The sequence below is a fragment of the Paroedura picta genome, chromosome 11 (genome assembly GCF_049243985.1).
Source record: "Paroedura picta isolate Pp20150507F chromosome 11, Ppicta_v3.0, whole genome shotgun sequence".
NCBI classification, from domain to species: Eukaryota; Metazoa; Chordata; class Lepidosauria; order Squamata; family Gekkonidae; genus Paroedura; species Paroedura picta.
Genome location: NC_135379.1, coordinates 26,867,970 through 26,893,992, shown reverse-complemented (window position 1 = coordinate 26,893,992; position 26,023 = coordinate 26,867,970). Strand labels below are relative to the sequence as shown.

At 43.8% G+C, this 26,023-nt stretch overlaps 1 protein-coding gene across 8 annotated transcripts in view; it reads right to left on the bottom strand.

Annotated features, from left to right (window-relative positions):
• HDAC9 (histone deacetylase 9) overlaps nt 1-26,023 on the bottom strand; it is a 470,793-nt gene that overhangs the window by 124,152 nt on the left and 320,618 nt on the right. For all 8 annotated transcript variants that reach the window (XM_077302512.1, XM_077302513.1, XM_077302515.1 and 5 more), the window contains 4 exons: nt 24,526-24,703; nt 19,029-19,162; nt 14,068-14,188; nt 9,993-10,042 (listed from right to left, as the gene is read on the bottom strand). In XM_077302512.1, coding sequence (XP_077158627.1) covers nt 9,993-10,042; nt 14,068-14,188; nt 19,029-19,162; nt 24,526-24,703 — 483 coding nt within the window. The remainder of the gene's footprint in view (nt 1-9,992; nt 10,043-14,067; nt 14,189-19,028; nt 19,163-24,525; nt 24,704-26,023) is intronic.

Here is a 26,023-nt window from a genome sequence, read left to right as displayed (position 1 = left end):
CAGCACATTTTGATTTTCTGGAAGACTTTCCTTAAGAAGTTTGTGAAAGGACCAACAATATCAACCATAAACATTATATGGGTTCACTATAACCCTTACAGTTGGGCCTTGAGTTCTCCTTGAATTACAGCTGATCTTCATACTACAGAGATTAGTTCCCCTGGGGCAACTCTGTGGCATTACATCCCCACGGGGCTCCTTCCCAGCCTCTGCCTTCCAGAGGCACTGCTCCCAGATCTCCAGACATTTCCCAAGTTGGGGTTGGTAACCCAAGTTTGTCCAGCTAATAAAAAGCATCAACCTTTTTCTTAAAAGGCTGTTTTTGAAATTCGGCCACACTAAATGTTGAAGCAGCATCAACATTGTTCATACGTCAGCAACACTTCAAAGAGGCAGAATCATTCATGACAATATTACAAGCCAGAATACACAGACCTACTCCGAAGGCTCAGATTTTTAAAACACATATGGATTTACTTCACTCAGAGTTTCCTGAATGAATATAGTAGTTGCAAGTTTTTTCCAAATACAGTTAACATAGTTCAATCACTGGCACGTGCAACTAAACTAGAGCTCAGTTAAGCCACAGATGATACAAATTAAACTACCTGTCCCCGAAGTGTATATGGAGTTATTAAAAAAGACTGAATGGATGAAATAAAAATTAATTTGCATTTATCCCAACTATAAGCTACTGGATTTTTACCTACAGCATGCAGATCTCCCCCCCCCACCCCTACCCTTACCCCAGAGTAAAAGACACGTGCAATGCCTTCTGAAAGAGAAACACTCTTCACGTCACAACAGTATTTTGTATCTGGGCACAGGAGCTATGTTACATTTTCCTTACCTTTATTCCAAGGAGTAGCAGGCAGAGCTCTTTTCCCCTCTTTTTTTGTCTACTCAGCAGACTTAGAGGTGCCAACCTTCAGATCATGGCTGAAGATAGTTTAGGATTACAGCTGGCCTCCAGGCAACAGAAGTCAGCTCACCCAGAGAAAATGGCGGCTGTGGAAAGTGGATTATAACCCCATTGAAGTCTTCCGTAGACTCCACCCTGAAAATCTCCTGGTATTTCCCAACCCAGAGCTGGCAACCCTAAACTAAACTGTTATGTAGATGGGAGTGACAGAGAGTGACTTGTCCAAGATTCAGGGGTCTGGGTCTTAACATAGGTTCCTCCAATCCTATAAGACACTTGCTTATGAATAACCACTTCCTAGACGGGTATAACAGCTGCCTTGTTCTTGAGTATTTATGGAAGAAGGAAACATAGAGAGCCAGTTTGGTGTAGTGGTTAGGAGTGCAGACTTCTAATCTGGCCAGCCGGGTTCAATTCTGCACATGCAGCCAGCTGGGTGACCTTGGGCTCGCCACAGCACTGATAAAGCTGTTCTGACCGAGCAGTGATATCAGGGCACTCTCAGCCTCACCTACCTCACAGGGTGTCTGTTGTAGGGAGAGGAAAGGGAAGGTAAATGTAAGCCACTTCAAGCCTCCTTCGGGTAGAGAAAAGCGGCATGTAAGAACCAACTCTTCTTCTTCTTCTTCTTCTTCTTCTTCTTCTTCTTCTTCTTCTTCTTCTTCTTCTTCTTCTTCTTCTTCTTCTTCTTCTTCTATACTACAGTGCTATCAGGCAGGCAATGGATCAGATGGACTATCTGTCAAGTGCCACAGAGGCTGTAGAAGGAGAAATGGTGTCAAGTCAGAAGCAGAAGGACTAGACAAGTAAAAGGTTGCTGGAAAGCTCGTTCCAAGCCATGTCCGAAGAAATTGTTCATATGGAGAAGCTGAAGGGTTCTGAAAATTAGGTGGCCTGCTATTTGCTATAGGATCCCCCCTGCATGTAACTGTGTGAAACTCTGCTGCACAATGAATAAATAAACACCAGCATTGCTTAGTCCTCCCTCAGCATGGCAGATATAGCCACTAGTTCTTTCTTCTGACTTGCTAAGGGAATGGTAAAGCATGCCTCGTCTCCAGGTTGTGCACATTGCAAGGGCGTGTGTGTACGCATCTATAGTTTTCCAAAGTTGTGTCTCACTGCCATTTTCCACAGTGGGAACTTTAATAGCTGCTTGTCATAGTTTTGCAGCCCCCACATTTTTGCCGTGTTCCCATGTTCCAGTAAAAACGCATGCATCCTACATGTGTGTATCTCTTTGTAAGAGGCAGCCAACATGTTCACTTTACAAATGAAACCAGACACTAATACCTGGAGAAATGTGGAGTTTCAATCACAAGTTCCGCTGTACATCAACTCAGTGTAACAACAGAATGACTCGAGAGGCATCCATGGAAAAATCAACCGTGTGCTGTATACAGGGTGTATATGTGTGCACTGTAGCTTGGGAACAGGCCTTTTGTGAATGTATATGCTACTTGCACCTGGTTGTTGAATTGTTATCTTGTGGACTGAGGAGTCAGACTTGTGATCAAGCCCAAGCAGAGCAACACTCTACCAGAGGTGAGCGATGATTGCTCAATGGGACAAGAATAGGTTTTGTCCCAGATTCTCCCCTCCTCCTGAGTCGTGTAACTAAATACATTCACCCTGGGTATAATGTCCCAGAGTGTGCTGTTGTTCTCGCAACACTACACGAAATAACTTAAATAAGTGTTTTATGTCCTGGTGGAGAGCATTATGTGTACATGTGAAGTGCCATCAAGTCACAGCCCCACAGGGTTTTCAAGGCAAGTGATCAGGCAGTGGTGGTTTGCCATTGCCCTCCTCTGCAAAGTCTTCCAGGGGAGGGGGGACTCCCTTCCAAGCACCAACCCAACTTAGCTCCCAAGACTGAGCTGTATTCTACCATTTCACATCCTGGAGAGCATCATACCCACGGAAAAAAAATGCCAATTGTGTCACCATTGCCTGGGATGTGCAGTGATGGTTGGGAAGGCTGTTCAGGTAAACCATAGCCTCTGGGAAGGCCGTTCTACTAGGGGGATACATGGCTTGCAGAGGAGAGTGCACAACATATAGACAAGTTTGAATCTCAGCACCCCATGCCTAGAATGTCAGTGAACAAATTTCAGTGTTTTGGTTTGACTTGTTTGTGCTTTCGGTAGTGCGAACCATTTCCTTGTTGACTTCAGGAAGTTTCTCCTTGCCTGTAATGTCTAGAGAGCACACAACATATGGCTGGAGATAAAAGGTTTGCGACAGCTATGGCCTCTGTGTGCATGGTATGGTGAGAAGCCATGAATACAGAGGAGCCAAAAGTAGTATTAGCAAAGTTAGAAAAGTTGTCAGCTTTTGTGGAAGGAGCTTGCAGATCATAAAATAAGCAGTAATTCTGGAAATTATGGATTTGTCATGTCACTCGGTGATTTATGCTCTCTTTACTGAATCCATGTGTCTTTGGAGGTACAAAAGCTTTTAGAGGCTCACATTTTGCCATTTGCTTCCAGAACAAATACAGTTCTTTCATACACACACACATACACCATTTCTTTTATTTTTTTACTGGCAAGAAAGGAGAAACTAAATCCTTCCCCCCCCCAAAAGCATTTCTGCCTTTAAGAATCGTGTGTGGCATTTACACAAGACTGCCAACAAAGCGCTTGTCATTCCGGGAACAGGCTAGTGCCAGAGCCTGCTGGTGGAAGTCCATAACTCCAGAAGAGCTCGCTGGATCCCAAGCACATGCCTGCTGCCATTCTAGAAGGGTAGAGTCAAATGTTACAGCCGCTGCCATGTGAGTACAGCTGAGAGGCTCTTCCAACTAGCTGTATTCCAGCTTTAAGTGGGAACATTTATAACCATCTGAGTCCGCTCAAGCTGCCATTACGTCAGAAAAGGGCTCCAACAGCCTGATCTTTCTAAACCTATTCACTCTAAAGTAAGTCCCATTAATTTCAGCCAGATTACATCCATGCAAATATTTGTAAAAATGCAGCGATTTTATTCATGTGAAATTACTGGAGATATCCTCCCTTGCATTTTGCTATGGTTCCAATAAATAAATAAATAAATCTTGCATTTATGTGCATTGGGGGGGGGCAGGGGTAGTCAACCTGTGGTCCTCCAGATGTCCATGGGCTACAATTCCCATGAGCTAGGGGCTCATGGGAATTGTAGTCCATAAACATCTGGAGGACCACAGGTTTACTACCCCTGGAGGGGGGGGGGACAAAAGCAATCAGTTTCCATTGCCGAAGGGAGTGGAGAAAGTGGCAGCTTCTCTCCTTTCACTCAGCATTCTGAAGATAGTGAAAAAGCCATGCAAAACCAACCAGCAAACTGAAATAAGTAGGTTTCTATCACATTGCATGATTCCTCAACTCAGAAAAAAAAACCCAGCTTTCAAGAAGACCTCACCGGCTTCCCCTAGACTGAAATCAGAGGTGGATGGGCATTTTGAAAATACCATGTACAGTTAGGGAGACATTTTCTTCCAGGCAGTTGCAAAGGACCTACCTGATGCCTAAGCTTATTAAAGTGAACTTGTAGAACACCTCCACGCCCCCCCCCCATTTCCATTGCCCTAATTCAGGAATGGCCACTGTGGTGTTAGGGAATCAGAAAAGGGCAGGATGCCTTCAAGGGCCTATCTGGGAACAATAGACCCTTTGCACAAGACTGGCTGGAAGGGCACTAGCTGAGAAGACGCTGGCTGTGGTGGGCATGCCACTTGGATGGCAGAGGTGAAGGGCGAGCCATGCACAATGACTCTGCCCCCAAACCAAGATTTAAGGGCAGTTGTGGCAAGGAGTTGGGCAGCAAAAGGTGGGAGCAACTCATGTCCCTAGCCTCAGGAAAGGCATCAACATGAGTGCAGATGAAGCAATTCAAGGAGGTTAGCAAAAGGGAGTGCAGAGAACTGCACTGGGAGTCCTCGTCTGCTATGCAGGTGGTGCACAAAGGTTCTATTGGCACAACCTGAATTGAGTCCAGGGTGTCTGTTGGAGGGGAACGGAGGGTCAACCTCTGCCAAGCATGTTGAAACCAGCTGTACTGGCCTTGCTAAAGGAGGGTGTGGGAGCTTAGAATGAGGCCTGGAGATGACAGCCACCATCTAGCTCCTGAGCATCATGCAACCACACATGCAGTTTCTCCTCCTATGCACCTCTGTCCCTCTTTCTGTACCATAGTTTTCATATAAAATAGATAGTACATTGATGATAACCTTTACAGTTTCAGGAAAAAGCAGCCGCAAATAACAGAGAGATGGCAAGCCTTGTTACTGTTTTTCTAGGATATCGGAAAATTATTATTCATAACATTTTGATTTCCTAAGGTTTTTATTATTTCTAAGATTTCTCAAGCGTTGGACAAAGGCTAAGTTTTGTTTTCATACTCTGAGGAAAAGAATCTCAAAACAGAGGCATTCGTTGTGGCACTTGCCGTCTTCATGGATATCATAAGCAGCTAATGCTAATTACGTGCAAATAAACCATGCAAATTAGCCACAGCTCTCTGGATCATCATAATATGTTGCCTAGTCTTTTCTAAAATAATAGAATTTGACCTCAATCATCAGGTTTGATACGTTTTCCCATGCACAGGGTTTATAAAGCAGCACAATGCTAGCACAACTCAAATCCTTCTGTTTGGTGAAAGCAGTTAGGTTGGCTAAACTTTCCACAGTGATTAACACCCAACCATTTCAGCAGTTAATCCTAACTTAACACTTCTCCAGTACAAATTGGGACTCCTGTAAGGTGTTATGGTGGCAGCCCCTCTGCAGCAGTGTCGTCAAATCACAAGGTCTGACTCTGTACAGTGACCTTTCCCTTTCCTCTCATTTCCCTTCCTTTATATTTTTTTTCCAGCAATGCATCCCTGGGCAGCTGCCTCAGTTTATAAGATAAATGTGGAATTCTCTTTTGTCTGCAGGGCAGTCCCTGGGGTCCCGAGCCCCAAACCCAAACTTCACCCCAGCACAGCTTGAGAGCCCATTCCTCATCCAAACAAATGCCGTAAGGCCTTTCATGCTTTTTTACAGCATGTCAAAAATCATATCGACTGCCAATAGTGATGTGATTGGTGTTGCCTCCTCTGAGCCATAAAAGAGGCGGTCTGTTATCAATTTTGCTAAGTGTATCCAGGGAATCCTGGGCAGGTTCAGTTCCAAGTTATAAATGACAACTCAAAAGCCGCAGAAGCTTTGAAGCTGGAAGCCGATGAGATTATCATAAAAGGAGGCTCTTCCTCCTCCTCCTTTATTTATTTATATATTTATGCCTATCAGCTTTGACAAAACACCCACAGACAAAAGACTAAGAAGGCTATGAAGTTATTTCTAAATTTCCTGGGATTAAATATGCCCAGTGTGTTCCACCACGTGGATCTGATATGTAGCTTTCGTGGGTAATCTGGCATTGGTTCTGCTGTTCTGTTATTTAATATTCATGTTGCATCAACAGTGTGATCAGTGCTGCAAATGTAAAATGCGTTGCCTTCCCAAAGGGCTTCCCGTGTACATGAAAGCTACATGATAGCTGATCTAGGACTGCTGCTGAAAATGGCTTCTCCATGGCAGTTTCTCCTCGTCGTGAGGAAATGTCACCATAGGATGCAACATCATTACACAATCTACTGATTCACTTCACTTCTATCCTGCTCTTCTTCCAAAGAACTCAGGTTACTGTACAGCTTTCTCCTCTCCTCTGTGTTATCCCCACTATACCCCAAACATTGATATCCCAGCCACTCCAACAATTGTACTGCCATACCCATTCACTATCACTATCCCAGCCAAGGACTCCCAGTGGTCCCCAACCTTTTTATCACCGGGGACCAGTCAACGCTTGACAGTTTTACTGAAGCCCAAGGGGGTAGTATTTTGCTGAGGGACACCACTGCCACCTGGGCCCCTGTTCCGCTTGCTTTCCTGCCGGCGCCCCTGAGTTCCCGCCGCCCACTGGGGGGCACTGCCAGCAGTAGCTGTGCAGTGCCACGCTGAGGGGGAGCCCCAGCCATGGCGGCCGCCAGATACCACCAAAGGTGAGCCGGCGGCAGAGTGGCAGGGCAGCCCCTGAGGCAGCAGCCGGGGAGGAGGACGAGGAGGAGCCATGGCCCGGTACCGACTGATCCACGGACCGGTACTGGTCTCCAGACCGGGGGTTGGGGACAGCTGTCCTAGACATTGTTTCAGGAAGTGGGGAGGACTAGCCATTCTGATGCCCCTTTCAGCAAATGAGATAAGGCAGGAAACAGAGCTGACAGTGCAAGGAGTACAGTTAGAAAAGTGGGTGGCTATGGAGGAATAGGCAAGGCTGTGATACTTGTTCACTGCCTTGCATGCCTGAGAGGAGAAGATGAAGATGAAGAACTGTTTTATTTCACTACCCAAAGGAGTTTCAAAGCAGCTTATAAACACCATTCCCTTCCTGTCCTCACAACAGACACCCTGTGGGGTAGGTGGGGCTGCGAGAACTGCTCTGCAATTAGGCCAAGTTCACCCAAATAGCTGTGGGGAATAAAACCCAGTTCTCTAGATTAAAGGCCTTGACTTTTAACCTCTTCACCAGCAGTTCTCAACCACTCTGAGTTGGCGACCCCAACTGTGGCGGCAGCATGCATGCATGCACACATGTGTGCACATGAATGCACTCGCACAGGCACACAACAGTCGGGCAGTGTGGAGGTGGCCATTGCCATGGCTCCTCCACTGCCGCCTACTGCCCACCACCCACTACCCACTGCCGCTGCCTGCTGCCACCTGCAGCCACCTGCCACTGCTGCCCACTGCCACCCACCACAGCTGGCCACTGCCACTGCCATGGCAACCAACCTGGTGACCCCCCAGAAGGGGCCAGGTGACCCCAAATGGCATCCCAACCCACAGGTTGAGAACCACTGCTATGGGAGCTTTCAGGGGCAGAGCACAAGAACATTTCTTTCAAGGAAGAGGAAAGGTATCCCCTCTATTTCCACACACAGAGCTCCACTGAATCAATGTTCCCTCTAATTTCCCATCTACTGAGCAGAGCAGTTCATATCCTGAGCAGATTACAGCTGCTGCAATTTGAAAAAGGACAATGGGCGGCACAAGACACTGTGCAGCTCCAGACTGCTGCTGTGTGGGGCTTCCTATATTAATGAGTGGCCACTCACACACAAACCTTAGAGCAGCCTGTCTCAACTTTTTACCACTTAGAAACCCCTGAAACGTTCTTTAGGCTTCAAGAAACCAGAATATGGTTGAGAAGCATGTCTGTTTTCATGCCCACCTGGGATCCCTCCCCTTGCTACCCCCTCCAGGCTAATCACTGGCCATTTTGGGAGGGGGGAGGGGAAAGTCGGTGACCATATATGGTCATATCACCTGATAAATGTTTAGCACATTTTTAAAAAATATTAAAAATTAATTCACTCCCACGTCCCACCCGTTCAGGAAACCCTCCCAGGGCTGTCAAGAACTCCCAGGGTTTCACAAAACCTTGGTTGAAAAAGCCTGCATTAGAGGGAACACTGGCCTGGATCTAACTGATTGGTATCAAATTTTAATGTCATTTGTAGACTTGCTGCTTTTATTTTCAGAGGCTCCTAACATTGGCTGCACCGAATTAATAAACAAGAGTTATGGGGTATTCCTTGTGTGTGGAGCAACAAAGGGGGGGAACTAACATGGGAAGACAGTTGACGGGAGAGGCAGGAGCGTTTCCTCTTCCCCATGGCAGTGTCCTGAGCCCATTTGTGCTTGCCTGTATTTTTTAAAAGCCACTTCCTACAGTGACAGCATGGTTGAAGAGAAACTGCATTGAATCAGGGAACCTAGACCCGGTTCTTGATAATTTGGACATGTTTTTTGGCCCTTTGTTTCCAGACCTTTGAAAATTGCTGGCAGTCGGGGCAGACAATTCTGCATGGCTTGACTCAGAATCTGCTCCTCCCAGTATGGTAACTTGATGACAAAGTAGTTAAAAGATCAACTTCTTTTAACTGCTGGACCCCTTATGCATGCAGTGATAAACACTTTTTAATTTACCCCACCCTTTAAGTTGCTCCTTCTTAAAACGTTCGTGGTTATGCACGTTTGACGGCACTCACAGAAAAAACATTATATATGCTTCAACATTTTGAGATGCTGCATCTGTAGTCCCTCCCTCTTGTCATTCAGTTTCAATGGAGCCCATGCAAGTCAATCGGCATTCTTGCATCCCCTGAGGAAGAGGCAACTAATGACTGAAAATTAGCACTTCAAGCCAGTATCTTTAAGACAGAGAGCCCAGCTAAGAGGACTGAAGAAGAGTGCTTGCACTCGAAAGCTCGTGCCCTGAATAAATCTTTGTTGGTCTTTAAGGTGCTACTGGGCTCTGATTCTATTGTGCTTACTGGGGGAAATTGTGATTATGGGCAAAGAGAGCTATTACAGGCAATGGTAGACTGAATCAAATTGCATAACAAAAATTGAGTCCAATAGAAACTTTAAGACCAACTAAGATTCATTCAAGGTGTGAGCTTTTGAATGCATGCGTTCTTCCTCAGACTAAAACATGATAGCTGACAATGGAGGAAGCAGAAATCAGCAGCAGGCACCTTGAGCTTTGTAGTTTGAGGAGTGTTCCACTGCCATAAATACCACAGATTAATTTCTACTAATTTACATCGCAATACAGCTCGGTTGCCAGGGCAAATGGAATGTTCATGTGATTGCTGACAAAAAACAGAGCGCTCAAACATCTATTGTGAGCAGAAAAGGGGAGGAAACCAAAAATACGCTGACATTTCTACATCACAAAAGGAGCATCTTCAGTGCTGTGACATGGGAAAAGTTGGTGAAAAACAAGTTTCAGAGGCCTCGGTGATAACATGCTGAAGGCACCCCGGGCAACGTTGGCAACGTATAACAAAAAATGACACGGTGGGTCTCGCACTGTGAAACCACTCACAGATGCATAGTTGAGGAATAAGACATCGTTTTTAGCAGTCTTTTTGCAACTTTTCCGTAATGCAAAATACCTCCTGATGTTTTAGCCATTGAACAACACAGAGCCAGCTTCTATTGCCACCTTATTACATGGAAGCAAAATCTACTTACCCCAAGTCCTCCACAGGGCAGCAGGGAAAAGAGCTTTTGAGGCACACTTCCTGTGTATTGTAAAGAAGAGAAAACAGTCAGAATTATGGTGATTGAATAACTGAATGACAATCACTTTCAATAACTACTTCATAAGTGCTTAAACCATCATCCCCAGCAAAAAGGTAGGAGAAACTATGGGATTATATGCAAAACCCATAGAGAAACTTAGACCATAGAAAGAAGAAAGAGGCTAGATCCAGACAGCTTTTTCAGTCAATCTAACCCAAGTCCCCTGAATGCTTCCATGAGCACCCTCCCAATGAATTTAAACATGCCCATCCACACACACCCAGTCATTTTGGCTGCTGAAAATGGCATGGTGTGGAGGCAGGAGCCTTTCCTCCCCTTGCTTTGCTGTCCTGAGCCAACCTGTACTTTTTACACACAAATTCCTCTGCATGCTTTTAATATGCCTGCCAGATGCTGTGACAAACTTGTGAAAGAAGCAATGTCTATATCAGCTTTCAGCTGAAGTAATCAGTGCTAAAGTGTGAGGCTAAATGATCTAATATATTGTAGGACCACTATCCATTCTGACTCAGGAGTTAGTTTATCAAATGTTTTTCAATCACGAGAAAAAAAGGAATTTTAACTTCTAGGAAGTTGGCAAGCCAGTAGATTATTCCACTTTGATTCAGGAGTCTAATGCAAAATGCAATTATCTATTTCAAAGGTCGAATCTGTGCTACCCCTGGCCTTCTGCAGCTTCAGTTCTGTCCCAAGTTTATGGCCTGGTCTTTCACTGCCGGTGTTTGCACATGAACATATATGCAATTGCTGGCAAGTTACCAAAAACCAGGAGAGGTTTAGTGTCTACGGTGCTTTTCATTATCCTCCCTTAGGGTCAACGATGGCTGGTATGAGAATGAAAAGATGTCTTGAAGTTGTAATATATTCACACGTTTTACATGAACTCTTTGCATGTCAGTTCTACTTAAACTGAAGAGTTTAGCCATTCAAATGGTCTGACACACATATTTTGGCATTCATAAATTTGCCATCATCAGTAACGGTTGATTTCTTGGGAATTTTTTATTTTTTTAGCAAGGTGGGGAAAATTCCTGGAAGCATGCACGTGTTCTCAGTTGTCCTGAATAGATTAGTTTGCATATCACAACAGCTTCCATTACAGGGAGAATAACATGTGATGCTGTCTGGAATAGTAGCGCAATGAAAAATAAGTCAGCAAACGACATATTTCTCAAGAATGGTGTGATAGTTAAAAGGAATTTGTAGCAGCAGCACTGCTTTTCGTTTAGGAGAGAAGGTCCACCCTTAAGTAAAATGCTTAGCTACAACCACTGTTAAATCCCGTCAACTTCCGTAGAATATAAACACATATTTAACTGCCTTCCCCTTTGTCTTGTTGCATTCCTAAACTGAGATGCTAATGTATAGTTTGCAAACCACCTGTAAAAACTATTTTCAGTAAGTTGTGTTAAATATCTTTCTCCTTTACCTGACTCCCCATTTTGTTGTTAATGCAACATAAAATCTGAGTGTTTTCTTTTACCAAATAGCAGCGCTTTTGTGCAATATAAATGTTATTTTACTGTCTGTAGCGTTCCATTAGAGCCCCAGTGGAGTATCTAGGACGCATCTGTGGAGTGTGTAAGGGTAGGGTGATGGGGAAAAACCAAGGGTTTGGGTTATTTAATCCACCAGTTTCCATTTAATTAAGACATACCATTAAATTGTAAATTCTGCCCTTTGACAAATGGTGGCTTTTGCTTAATAAAACGGGAAACGATCTAGGAATGTTTTCTACATCTGTTGTAGATGTTCAAATATGGGTAATTTTAATTTGGTGGTTAGTCACAATCCTCAAGCCACTTATGATGTCTATCACTAATCATGTTTCGACCAAAGAGAAGATTAAAACAAAACTGAGACATCTTTCAGAAAGATGTGTTCAGTAGACAGTATAGTACAGCAGACAGTATAGTACAGTATGTGTATAGTAGACACCTCTTGCCTTATGTCCCCCACAGGGCTTTGCGCTCTGCGGGTACTAATTTTCCAGTGGTTCCTGGCCCATGGGAGGCTTGTCTGGCCTCAACCAGGCCCAGGGGCTTCTTGGTTCAGGCTCCAACCTGGTGGAATGAGCTCCCGGAAGAGCTGAGGGCCCTGCAGGAATGTTCTTGGTTCTGCAGGGCTTGCAAGACAGAGCTCTTCTGCCAGGTCTTTGGTCAAGACTAGAGCAAGCAAGCTCTAAGGGCACTTCCACACTTAGCTGTATCAATTTTTCTCTTTATCAGAACAGCAGGCACCCCAGACCCCTGAGGGAGGTTTTGAGTGGGGTGGGGAGGTGGGGATTTTAGTTTCCCACTGGGTGACTGGAGGGTTTTATTTTATTTTTTACATGGGGTTTTATTGCTGCAACCTGTTGCAACATGGTTTCCAATAGAGAACCTGATGGAGGAGCTGCCTTCTATCGGTATGGTTGTTGAAAAGGATGGCTCAGCCATATCCACAAGTGCACAAAAAGGGCCTGTCATAGAGCTTAGACTCCTAGTTACCTTGCTGGTGGTAAAATACTCCAGTGAAGTGACTACGATTCAGAGTTCTCCGATTTTCTGCCAAGCTTTCATCCCTGGGTTTTTTTCCTTTGTTCTTTCTTCCATAGCTGATTCTAACCACATTTTAGGCCCAAATCTTCTTTTTCTCTTTCTCCCTGCTCCCCAGACAAGGGCAGATGAATGGGCTCACTGGACGTTTTCTTTCTGCTTAAAGGTTATCTGTCTCCTCAGCCTGAGCCCTGGCTTCCAGACCATGCCCCTGGACTGCATGCTCCTATCCATGTTACTTCTGTTTTTGCTGAATGTCCCCTGGTTTTACTGAATGTCCCCTGGTTTTACAAATCATCTCCAGGTGACAAAGATCAATTTCCTTAGATAAATTGGTGCTTTTGAAAGTAGACTCCATAGCATTATAGACCATTGAAGTCCCTTTCCAACCAAAATCCTGCTCACTTTCAGATCAACACCCAAAATCTTCAGGTGTTTCCCAATGCAAAACTGGCAACCTTAATTAGGGATGCCAACCTCCAGGTAGGACCTTGGGATCCTCCAGAATTACAGATCATTTCCAGACTACAGAAATCAGTTTACCTGGAGCTAATGAATGCTTTGGAAGGTGGACTCTATGGCATTTGTACCCCACCAAGTTTCCTGTCTTCCTCAGGCTCCACCCCCAAATCTTCAGGAGTTTTCCAACTTGGATCTGTCAACCCCCATTCCTATCTCCCACTGGGTGACAGGGGGACCTGGCTACCCTAGTCTTTATGCCTCGCATCCTATCCCACCCCCTCAGATACCCCAACCCTTCTTGCTCTTCTCTGAGCCTCCCTATTTGATGCTAATCTTATAGAACAATGCTGGACAGACTTTGCAGAAGGAAATCTGCTGGGTTGGTACAGGTGTGGACCTCTTAGCTCCTCCTTCCTTTTCCCTTGGTGGGGAAGTGATTCCAAGAAATATGAAATATCAAACATCCCTTATGTAAACGTGAGTGATAAGTCAAAAATAAAAAGGTAAATCAGGTTCCAGTACTCCTTATCATTTGATTTCCATGCCTATGAAATAAAGTTTCAAATAGGTATCAGCAACCCACAAATGACAGTCTGACAGATCTCCCCACCTAAGGCAGGCATCCTTGCATAGAAGCAGAACATTTCAGATCATGATATAAATCAAATATGACCCTGAGATTCTACATACCCATCAACTCACTACAATCCCATCCCAGTTATAAATATTTGTGCTTGGTCTTCCATCAAGGGTTAATATCAAAATGGTCTTACAGCAAACAGGCAGACACTTCTATTACTGATTTCCAGCAAGGCCTTTTTCCTAATCTGTATTGGCTGCCACTGCAACATTCTCTTTCTCCAATGCAATGCATTTTGGGGGGGAAAGTAATACTTTTGTTTTTCTTTTTTACGCTGCTTGCCAAGTATCTTAAACTGACAGCAGCTATGACTAATGACGTTGTTGGAATGTGCTGTTCTCAGTAGAATAGAGCCCTTACAGACCTAGGATTTTCCTGGGGTCCAGCTTCTGTCTGTTCAGCGGGCTGGTGCCATATAGCAGTGAATGATGTTCAGAGTGAACCAGCTGTATTTCCTCCAGACTGGCTTTTCGACCTCGGATCCGCTGAAAGAAAGCAGCAGAGGTCTACAATATTCCACTGATAATATGTGCAGGAGAGGGAAGAAGCAAATCCGAAATAAAATTTAATAGGATTAATAATGGGTGTCAATTGCGTAACACAGGAATGTGGCGCTGATTTGTCAATCGCCAGCTCGAAAAAAAGGAAAGCACAGATGCTTTTTAACAAATGCATAGATTGCATGGCAAATCATATATGATCAAATAAAGCAATACCTTGATATGTCATAAATAAATGCCTCCTCCGTTCATTGGTTTAATTCAAATTGATAAGAGAACATCAAAAGCAGCAGCATTTTTCAATCATAAGGCTTCAGAATACATTCATTTCCTTGTGCCATGAGAACAGTTGGCATATATTGATAAACAGACATAGAAATGCCCAACCTGCGTTATGATATGAACTGCAAGTTACTTCCCACAGCAGTTATGCCTGGACAACAGCAGGACATAGTGTGAGGCCTAAAATTAGTTTGACAGGAGAGCCACTTGGAGGAGCCAATGGGTTAAATTCATTCCCACTGATCCAGCAATGGGCTGCTATCAAATTCTGTGGTATAGATTTAGATCCTCACAACAGTTATTTCATTCTCTGTGAAGAACATATAGTGTCCCCAAAGGAAAACAAAACAAAACAAAACAAGGGAGTCTGAATTCAGTAGTTTTAGGATGGATATTTAAACCTAAGGCCAGGAAAAATGAGTGATGAAATAAGCTGCCTACAGAAACTGAATATATAACTAGTATGCTTTAAGTTCTCTATGGATCCAGCTTGACTGTTCAGGAAACCTAAACAGCACAATTTGAAAGGTGCTTGACAATTCTGCAAACGCTACATGAATCAAGGATGTTACTGGTGCAGTTGGTTTCATGCATGAACCACCTCTCAACATTCTTTGTGACTTTGTAAAAAGGGCCAAGGGTTTATATCCCATCACTCTGGGCGCTGGTGCAAACGGGGCAGAATTGTATGAGTGTAACCGGAGCCCCTGCACCTATCAGCAAGAAGGATGAAAGACAGAAACTGGAACAGAAGCTGAGGCTGATTGTAAGCCACTTTGGCCCATTATGCACGGAGGGGAAGGTCCACATTCGAGGTGGAATGGCAGCGGCTAAAATCACTGATTATGCACGCCGTAGGCGGCAGCCGGGCGCAGAGTTGATGTATGCCACCAAAAAAGCTGCAGTAGTGAGATGCGGAAGAAAGTGGAGCTTCCCGGGATTCCAGGGCTCAACCAGAAGCGGCTCCGGTTTGGCCACGTGCATAATCAGCTACTCTGGGTTTTGCCGCCATTGCGTTCCATCCCATGCGTTTGTGGTTTGCTTCGCTTCTTCCACCTCCTTGTTGTCCATGCCGCTGTTTCAGTGGCCATGCATAATAGGCCTTTGAGATGTCTTAAGGTAGAGAAAAGCAATCTATAACCCCCCCCCCAACGCTTCTTTGTCTCAGTTATGAGAAATCTAAGGGGGCTTTGTCCAGATGGAAAATAGTATTTTAAACAAACAATTGGTGACAAGATCTTAAATGATTCTATGGTATTAGCAATGGAGAAATGACCATCAGAAAGATTTATAGAATCTCGGTAGAATTCCAAAGATAACATGAGTCATTTTCAATGACCACCTCCCTACACACACACACAAAGCCCAGAAGGAAAGATACTATTTTCTGCACTCTTAGCCACTCTCACCAAGCTGCATTCAGATAGCATGATAAACCCTAGTCTATTTGGACTGTGTAACAAATTTTGGATACTCTGTCCAATCTTGGTTTGTGCACAATGTCAGTCTGATGTTTGCCTCTTTTCTGCCTTCCAGTGGAAAAAATATCCTCTCTATACTACCATCTCTGTGACCAAAATGCCGCAATACACAAACCCAACATACTTTTATTTGTGAATAACAAACCCCACATGGACAAACTATGGTTTAATAAACCAGCTAAAATGCCTACTTTAAACCCCCCTTGTTTACACCCACCAACAACTCCTGGTTTTTCAGGATGCCCAATTTCACAGATAACAGGAGTTTGATCAAACCATAGTTTAACATGATATCTGAATGCAGCCCCCAATCCTGAGGAAAACTGGTGGCAGGGGAATACTATCTGTCTGAGACACAGTTGTATAACACCAAGAAACGAGGTTATTTTGTGGAGACAATAAACTTCATAATTGTTCTTGTGGGACTGGTGGTGGGACTGATATAGGTATCCTGTTCCTTGAATGTCAGGTGATTGATAACGTTCTTTCATTCTCTTAAAAGTTATATGTATTTTCTTGAAGGAAGGGAAAAGGGATGTGGTGCAATATAAATGTTTTTCCTGGAATGTACTTCAGATGACTGCATAGCAAATCAACGAAGAAAACCCCAGGTGGCTGGCACTGTGGAAGGCCCCTCACTTCAACTGAGAACTGCTAGGCTATAGAAAAGCAAATTAAAATATTTAATAGGATGGGGTAATTATTAGTCATTGTAGCGCTTTGTCTGTTAACACAGACATTCTGAAGTGCTATAAACCTCTCTGTACCTAAAGAGGGGGGAAACAACAGCTAGTCTGTTTTAAAAGACCTTTGGAATGATTTGTAGCGAGATCCTGAATATGTTTACCTAGAGCTAAGCCCTCTGAGTTCTATGAGAATTTACTTCAATTTCAGTATGTTTAGGATGGCAAATCTAATTTTATGTTCACCTCCGTGTGGTGGTTTTCAGATCCTATGATTAAGGACAGACTAAGTTTAACTGCAGAGCCTCTTGTGGCGCAGGGTGGTAAAGCAGCAGAAATGCTGTCTGAAGCTGTCTGCCCATGTGGCAAGGTTGACTCAGCCTTCCATCCTTTCGAGGTCGGTAAAATGAGTACTCAGCTTGCTGGGGGGTAAACGGTAATGACTGGGGAAGGCACTGGCAAACCACCCCGTATTGAGTCTGCCATGAAAATGCAAGAGGGCGTCACCCCAAGGGTCAGACATGACCTGGTGCTTGCACAGGGGATACTTTTACCAGTTTGGTGTAGTGGTTAGGAGTGCGGACTTCTAATCTGGCATGCCGGGTTCAATTCTGCGCTCCCCCACATGCAGCCAGCTGGGTGACCTTGGGCTCGCCACGGCACTGATAAAGCTGTTCTGACTGAGCAGTGATATCAGTGCTCTCTCAGCCTCACCTACCCCACAGGGTGTCTGTTGTGGGGAGAGGAATGGGAAGGCGACTGTAAGCCGCTTTGAGCCTCCTTCGGGTAGGGAAAAGCGGCATATAAGAACCAACTCTTCTTCTTCTTCTTCTTCTTCTTCTTCTTCTTCTTCTTCTTCTTCTTCTTCTTCTTCTTTTTAAAGCTTAACTGCAAACTATTTGTTCTATTAGCAGCTCTCTTTAAAGAAAACACATACTGGGGTAAATAAGGCCCTATCAAATGTGATTGTGCATGAGCATGTCTCACTCATTTCATTTAAAGGGACTGCATCTTCCATAGCTCCTGCACCATGTATTATTCCCAGTGTACCAGCTAATGCGTGAACAGGCCCATGCTTAAAAATGTAGAGAAGTACAAATTAGCCCCTGTCCTGGAAAAAAACAAAACAACAAGCTCCTCATAAGTATTTCTAAGGTGAATAGAGCACTTCTGCCAGCTTAATGAATACAAGCATTTTACCAAATTGTGAACAGCATAGGACAGACATAGCTTAAAATAAAGTCTTTATCATAGTTAGAGAATGTCACATAGTAAATCGTAGTTTCCTTACTCAGCATGCACCACACCAATATTTTACAACCATCTTTATGAGAACATCTAAGCATGACAGCATGAGGATGGACCTAAAAGAAATGAAATATGGCCAAAACACAGCATTTTAGTTGCAATATTATAGCTGCAAGTCCTATGGGAAAGGAACTGATTTGTATTGGGATCATGGTGTGGAGGGAGGAGGGAGGGGCTTGCTTTGGTCCAGGTCATTTTTGCAAGCCAAAATAGCCCTGGTGTCTGTAGAGACAGGTATTCTGTGCCCCCTTGGAGGGATCTGCTCATGAACTGAATGCTTACACATTCAGCCAGTCAAAACAGCAAGTAATACTCCCCACCCCACACACACACACACTTGCCCATGAGCAGTTTTGGACCCCAAGAACTGTGCCTGGGGCAAGATAGAAGCCTCCCCATGACATGGTCTCAATCTGAACTGGGCCCTTGTTGCACTCCGATACAAAAGTTGATACTGGAGACTCAGAACTGCAATATGCTGATGGCTCCTGTTAGCAACTTGTAAGGATAACATGTCGCTTGGTCTTATTCCAGGCAACTTCTAATCATGATCTCTCTCACTCTCAACTTGAATGTCTTCTGCCTTGAAAACCCCACAGGGTGGCCTTAAGTCATTTGGGATTTGACAGCCAAAATAAACAAATAAACAAATGACAGGATTTTCTCAGTGCATGCATTGACTCACAGAGGTATCTGAATTTCATTTTGGAATACTATAAACAGATCCTGCAAAACTGCAGAAGAGTGGGAGTTTTGCTATTCCATCCTGTTGGTGCAATGATCACTTTGAACGGACCAGCTCCATTAAAGCAGCCTTTAAAAAACACTCTCATGCACCCAGTGATGTGAAAGACTCTGGATATCAGGGATGAGGTTATTTAACACCAGCCTCTCCCCCCCCCCAAATAGCCCCTTGCTCTGCACTTTGTGTGTAGGGTAAAGAGTCCATGTCATCATTATCTTTTAAATAAAACAGGGCATTTATAGGACCATCTGATTGGTGCTCACACAAGGGATAGAATATTGTGGTTCTGAACATGTACATATTTTGGCAGTCGTAATTTGGATTACCTCACACTTGTTTAGCAACCCACTTTCTTGCAGCCTTGACCAGATGCTTTGAATCCTTCCGGCATGCTCAGGGTGGTTGTTGTAACTGCCACACAAGCACTGGTGTTTCAGCATTAGTGTGTCGTACACAACACCTTCGGCACAAAGACAACATAACAAGAAATGATAAGTAAAACTAAAAAAGAAACAATTTTAAAATGACATAATGATCCACCTAGCTCGTTAGTGATTTAATATGCCCACCTTATTCCAAAGGCTTATGGAACTGGTTGCAAAATTTCAGAACTGGCAAAAAAAAAAGACAAAATTGGAAATATAAAAACATGGGCAAACAGGGAAGCCACAGACATTGGGAGAGAATGCACAGCTTGGGGGCAGGACACCTAGCTGTAGGTTTGACTTAGTGATTTAAACACTTGTGTCCTTTTCTGGATCTCTATTACTAATGTCATTTTCGGAACTCATTTTCGGAACTCATTTTCGTTTCAGAAATAACACATTCAGACATTAAGTTCAACTGCCATTTATCAGGGCAGCCACAAACATGGTTTGGTTCTCAGGCCCACAAACAGCCTTTGCTTTTCTCCCAACTCATTTGCAACTAGGGATTCTTGGTTTGAAATAAACTCCGGTACTCTATAATGTACAAATATAGGCAGAGGAATCAGAATTTGTTTACATCCCATAAGCAGGGATTCTAAAGCAGAATTAAGTGATGGTTTGCAAGGATAAACAAACACCCATTTACCCAGGTGCCTGTATTCATCCATCATGCAGAACTGAAGTTTGTTTCAAATCAGGCATCCTTAATGGCTCTGCATAAGAAAGGAAAGCGGGAGGAGAGCCCACAGGCATTAGAAACCAGCTGCATCCTGTTGCGGCAAACTGCTGCTTAGTGGGACATATGTAAGAGAACGTACGAATCCACAATGCAAGTTTGCCCCATCAGTAAAATGAATTAATGTATGCGATGTCATGGCTGCCAGGGAAACCCGAAAGATGCAAGTCTGGCACAGCTCATGGAGGTGGCTTAAACAAGGAAGCTGGATCTTTCAGATGCATGTACAAAAAGAAAAATGGCCAAAGAGGTATCGCCATTCTTCTGAGGAACACAGCACCAGTAAGGAACTTGCTTAACTTTCACCCCTGCTTGGGGTAATGCCAGCATAGATACATCTTGGATATAGGAAAAAACCCTCTTTTCATCGTGTGGCCATCAGGGTGAATTTTCATGGACAGGAAAGTCATTCAAATAATGTGAGTTAAAACACCAATAGGAGCCCTCCAAAGCTTAATAGGCAGTGCTGTGTGACAAAAAAAGAGCTCCCATTCTGCTTTATGGGATCAGAATGCTATCTGACCAGGGGATCTATGTGTTTGGGCCTGAGGGGACCAGGGGTGCCTGACAAGCTGTCCTGAGGTTACTTTGGGGTATCCCCATTGCAACTCTGGATTCTGAACCTACCTCTGGAAACTTCAGGGGTGGCTTGAGAGGCTCAACATGTGTTTTCCATTCCTCTGCACAATATAGGAATTCATCATGGTTGATGGGTGTACTCTGGCCCTGTGTGTTTCAGTTGCGGGGGCTGTGAAAGTTGTGGCCATGCCTCCCCTGCTTCTCTGGAGCCCACCAAGTTGTTTAGTGGTTACTTTGAGAGGTTCTTAATATGTTTGCCTTTCCGTCAATCCAAATCTGCATTTGAAGATTGAGGGGTTGCAAGTATAGGGGGGATACTTGCCTTGCTTCCAGTATCTGAATGTGTGTGTGTGGGGGGGGTCTGCCCAGGTCAAGCTTTCCAGTGAGTTTGGTGTCACTGGCTTGTTCCTGAGCCATTCCATAGAACCCTGTAACTGCAGCTGTCTTTTCCAGAGAGAGCATTGCCATGACTTTTTTTGGTGTCTGTAACTGAGACCCTAGAAATGGAATCCATCCCCAATTTGGGAAGACTAGAGGAACAGGTGGCAGGGTGACGTTCCTTGAGTGTTTGGTGTGTGTAGCCTGCAAAGGGGTCCATTCTATACACTTTTGAACCTGTGGCTGACATTTCATCAAAAAGCACTTTCCTGGTTTGCATTACCACAGTGGCACAGGTTCTGCTGTGCACATTGTACTAGTTCTTCTGGGCTTGAAAAAATATCCCACCCCCCTTCATTTCTACTGCAGAGAATCTTGGGGACTTTTATTTTGCTCTGTTGGGCTACTATTGTCCTTATTTTTGTTTTTTGTTTTTGTTTTGCTGTTTTTTTCTTCCTTGGGAGGCCATATCTCAGACTCCATAAATCCAATCTTCACCTAATTTGGAGGGCCCATAGAAGAGAGTCAACCTGATGTTTTCTGTGAATTGGATATATCTAGCATGTTGGGGGGGGGCATTGTACCATACCACAAACGTCATGAACAGGACTGGTTCATTTAGCATCAAAAAGTTCATGGCCTTCTCTGGTTCTCAAACCAGGCATGCCACGAATCACAAATCGAACCAAACTGCATTTTCATGGTTCATGCCCATCCCTAGTTAAAAAAAAATCTTTTTCCTCACCACATAATGTACTGATGAAGACGATACCTCAGTTTCAAATGAAATCCAAATGTACTTTTTCATTCACTTCAAACATCTAAATTGATTTAGGATGTGCAAATAATTCACTTCTGCAGCTGTGGGTCACACAGCACGTGTGCTGCAGTACCACAACAGAGCAACAGAGCTGCCTTCTAAAAATAGACTCTAGGATTCCCTAACACAATCCAGCCAGCAATACCCCCCACCCCCAAAGAGTAAAGAGAGAAGAGACAACTGTTTTCAATTGCTGGCTGTTCTGGAATGTTGGTGGAAGATAATTATTCTGCTTGGAATGTTGTCTTCATTCAAGCCAATGGCAAAATTCCCACTGAAATTGGAAGGGCCGAGATTTTAAGCAACTCTGTCTCTTTCTGCAGAGAGTAAGACTCTCATCTAAATAGCAGGAGTGTAAATCCTAAATTTCCACGCATAGATGTCAGGGTGAAAATTGTTCTCCTGAGAGAAATATACATTTACATTAATGTATAATGTGACTATCCTTAAGACTCACAGTGGGTGACAACTTTTATGAATGTTCATTGAAAATTGAAATAAAATATAGAGTGAAAATATCCCAGGCTTCTCCCTAACCAGCAAGTGCCTACCCAAGTTTTTTAAAAATTATACCACCTTCAGAAAACAGTCAAACTATATGCCAAGTCAAAGATGATCTGTACATCTTTACTTCAGGCTAGATTACCTTTTGCTTACATTTTTCTCTTGGTGTAGAATTTATGTGACCTTCCTAGTGAAGCATGGTAGATTTGGATCACAATTGGGCACAGTATCACTTAAACAAAAATGTGAAGTTTTGTGACAGTATGCTCAGCTGCCTGTGGAGCATATGAGTTAAGTTTTACCTAAAACCATGACATGTGTAAAAGGCAAGCTGAAGTTCAGCCAAGCTGAAAAACAACACATACCACTAGTAGACTAGCAGGCAAAAGAATCAATCTTCTGAGACCCAAATGGCAACATAGGAAATGTGAACTGAGTGATCTGTACAAGTAGTTGTGTGATTGTTTCACTCCATATACCCAGCTCACAATTCAATCTACAATTACCCCACCACTAAGCAAGTTAGTTGAGTTGCAAGCTGGACGGCTAGTGAAGTCATCAAACAACTGTTCCACTCACCATACGCCAGATGGATTCTCTGTGGAAAGGAAGCTCCACAATTGGAAAGCAATCAATACAAATTCCTCTCAGTAACTCAGTACAGATATTTGGGACATGGGGGGTCTCTGCTGAGTTGACTAGAGAGACCAGCATGTTCCAAATGGGAGCAAATGCTGTCAGAGGGATATTTGGGGCACTTTGGAATGATGACATCACTTTACATGACTGGTGCTTGGTAGAATCCATCCATTTCTTTCATGAGTTTTTATTTAAGATCTTCTGCCCCACCAATCATTTTGCAAATTTCAAATGGTCCAGGAGGCCTGGTGCACAAACTGAGTTCTCCTGCCTGGAAGAGCTTCCCTTTTAATACTGATGGAGAAAGCAGAACCATAGGAACATTCCTGTGTGAAGCTGTTCCCTTCACCAAGATGAATGAGGCACCCCCTGCTCATAAACACTCTGCATGCACACCCTGAAACACACAGAATACTCTGGGGCCAAGTAATTCTCCTATGCCTGGATTCCAAACACATCATGGAAGATTTAGTCTCAAAGGGGGCTATTTGTGCAAATGCTTACACATATATGGCTTTATGAAGAATGACTTCCTGTCCCATTTCCTAGTGGGAAAGTCCATGCTCAAAAAAGCCCTTTGGCTCTCACTACACTTAGCTAGCTGCTAGGCATGGCTAAGCAAAAGAGAAAATACTAAATATACATAACCCTTTTTCCAGCATAACAAAGTCATCAGTGACCTTTGGAGCTGATACTGCGGCACAGAGGAACTTCTACAATGCTAAAAGGCTAGTTCCTCCATTAACAATAATGCTATTGCATTTTCATAATTAAAAGTCCCCTTCTTTGCAGTGCTCTGGCTAGAGGAGGGGAAATCAAGTGGCTTTGGATGCTTGATAAAATACATGGTTTAAAAAATATAACATTTCAGTTGGCTCAGTGGGAATTAAAATATATTATGTTAAACCCAATAAATGTTGGGGCTTTTATTGTTTTAGCCCAAATGAGGTTTCAAAGAATGCAGATACATGTCTGATCTCATCTTTCACCCACAGACATTGCAGGCTCTGTAAAATCCCAAAGTGGTATATCTTTATGACAGAGCTAGTGTGAATTTTTACCTCTAGTATATTTTATGAAAGGGAAAGCAAAAGCCCTTACAAAAGAAACTGCAGCCTCTCAAAACTCATCATCAAGCCGTGGGTGTGTCTAGCACAGGGGTAGTCAAACTGCGGCCCTCCAGATGTCCATGGACTACAATTCCCATGAGCCCCTGCCAACTGTTCTTTGCAGATAGCAAAAAATTGTCATTTGTGTTTCAACCGTGGCTGGGTTTTCCATAATGCCAAACACCATCTTTGGCATCACTGAGTGACAGTCCTACTGGAGGCAAATGACAGCGCTGGGAATATCTATCCCAGTCATGCTATTTAGTGGTAGTCTTGTTTCAACTTGTTGGTGGTCTGTGCAAAAAAAAACAAAAAACTTGGTGTGAATGACAAAGAAAAATAAAAGGGAAAATGGTAAAGGGCTGAACGGTACCCCAAATGCACCTGTTGTTTGACTGGTGGAGTCAGTCAACACCCTGAATTTATGTGTGTGTGAATACTATCCCTGTGGCTTATCAGCTGCATTAGTTGACTTAAGGCCAACACAACATCATAAAGTCCAATAGGACAGAGTTGAAAATGAATGCACTGCTACAGCGTAAAGAGGCATGAATGGCATGTAAATCAACTGATCCTACATGAACTGTGCATTTACTCTGCCTATTAAATGGAGTCTTAAGGGAGCCATACCAGTCATGAGGCTATGTTGTATGGGATGATCCACAGCTGGGTGAGGCAGTGCTGGAGCTGCTGGCGAAGACTGTGCCCTGGCAACAGGCTGACATCTATCCAATCGCGCCGTGCCAACTGTAGCCATCTGAGCCTGGTACATTTGCAATTGCTGGATGCGGCAACCCTCTAGGATCTGCTGTTGACAGGAAAGAAGCACAGCAGAGGGTAATGTGAAAAAGGATCAAGAAAAAGACCAAGGGGAAAGAGTGTCAACAAATCAAATGAGTTAGGTCGGGGCTCTCTTAAACATGGTCCAACAAAGTCCCACCTAAGGCCTATGGAATAAATCTGTCCAGCAGATGTGTTCATACTGATCCCGATTGGCTGCCTAACACCTGTGTATGTTCTGCATCCCTATGAGCTGGATATGGGAGGAAAGTATCCAGAGAGGAAAGCAGGTGCTTGAAAAAGCAGGCATCTCCAGTGAAACAAAATGATCAAAACATAACTTCTGTTGCTCCATGGGGTCACTACATCAAGGATCAGGTAGCCACAGAGCAGTAAAAGGAATGCAGATGACTAAAGATTTATTAGAAATATAAAATAAATGATATTAGGAAAGCCCTCCTATGAAGCATCACAACCTTCTAAGCCAATTGATAGCAGTGGACTTATAAATGTGTAAATCTGCTTCGGGCTGCACTTTAATTCTATCTAGCATTGTAATAGTCTAGACCAGAACTCATGTTCATTCATACATGCCCAGAGATTATTCCAACAGAAGTAGCCCTAAATATTTCCCTTTTTCTGGCAGATTTCAGTCTCAGTTAAAGTTCCTAAAGCATAGATTCAGGGGTTTAAAGGCCTGCAGCTGGTTCAGGAAGCCTCCTTCACACATTCCCATGATCCTCCATCCACCTCAGACAGAAAACTCTGCTGAGGGGAAGGTATTTAAAGGACCCACCAAGCAGCTGATAATGACATATCAGCTGATTGCTGCACTCTTTCCCCCCCAGACCCTTCCTTTAAACTGGAAGAATTGTGGCAAAGATGGGCAATTCAGCTGACATATTTCCAAAAAGTATCTGAATCAGCATTGATTCAGGTACTGTTCGGCTTATCCTAAATGAATTGCCCATACCTGTTCAGAACTTCACCACTTTGATAAGCATTGAAGGCTGTGGGTTATTCCATCAGCATTCAGACTTTCAGTGAAGGGTATATAGTCATGCAAGTGAGAAATGGCCATATAGCTATGCTTCTTCCATTCAAGTGACCAGAGAATATTTTGGTAATGACCATTTGCCACATATCCCAAATACTGAGCTGGATCCTGCCAGATTTGTCACACAATCTTGCTGAATTCCCATCTATGTCACAGTGTGATTCCAATTGGGTCTTTTTGTAATGGGGATGAAACTAGGAATGAAAGTTCACAGAGAGGATTTTTGCTCCATCCCACCCCAGCCTCCTAAGTCTCTCTCATCCCCAGTCTGAAGTGATGTGAGATGCTGTG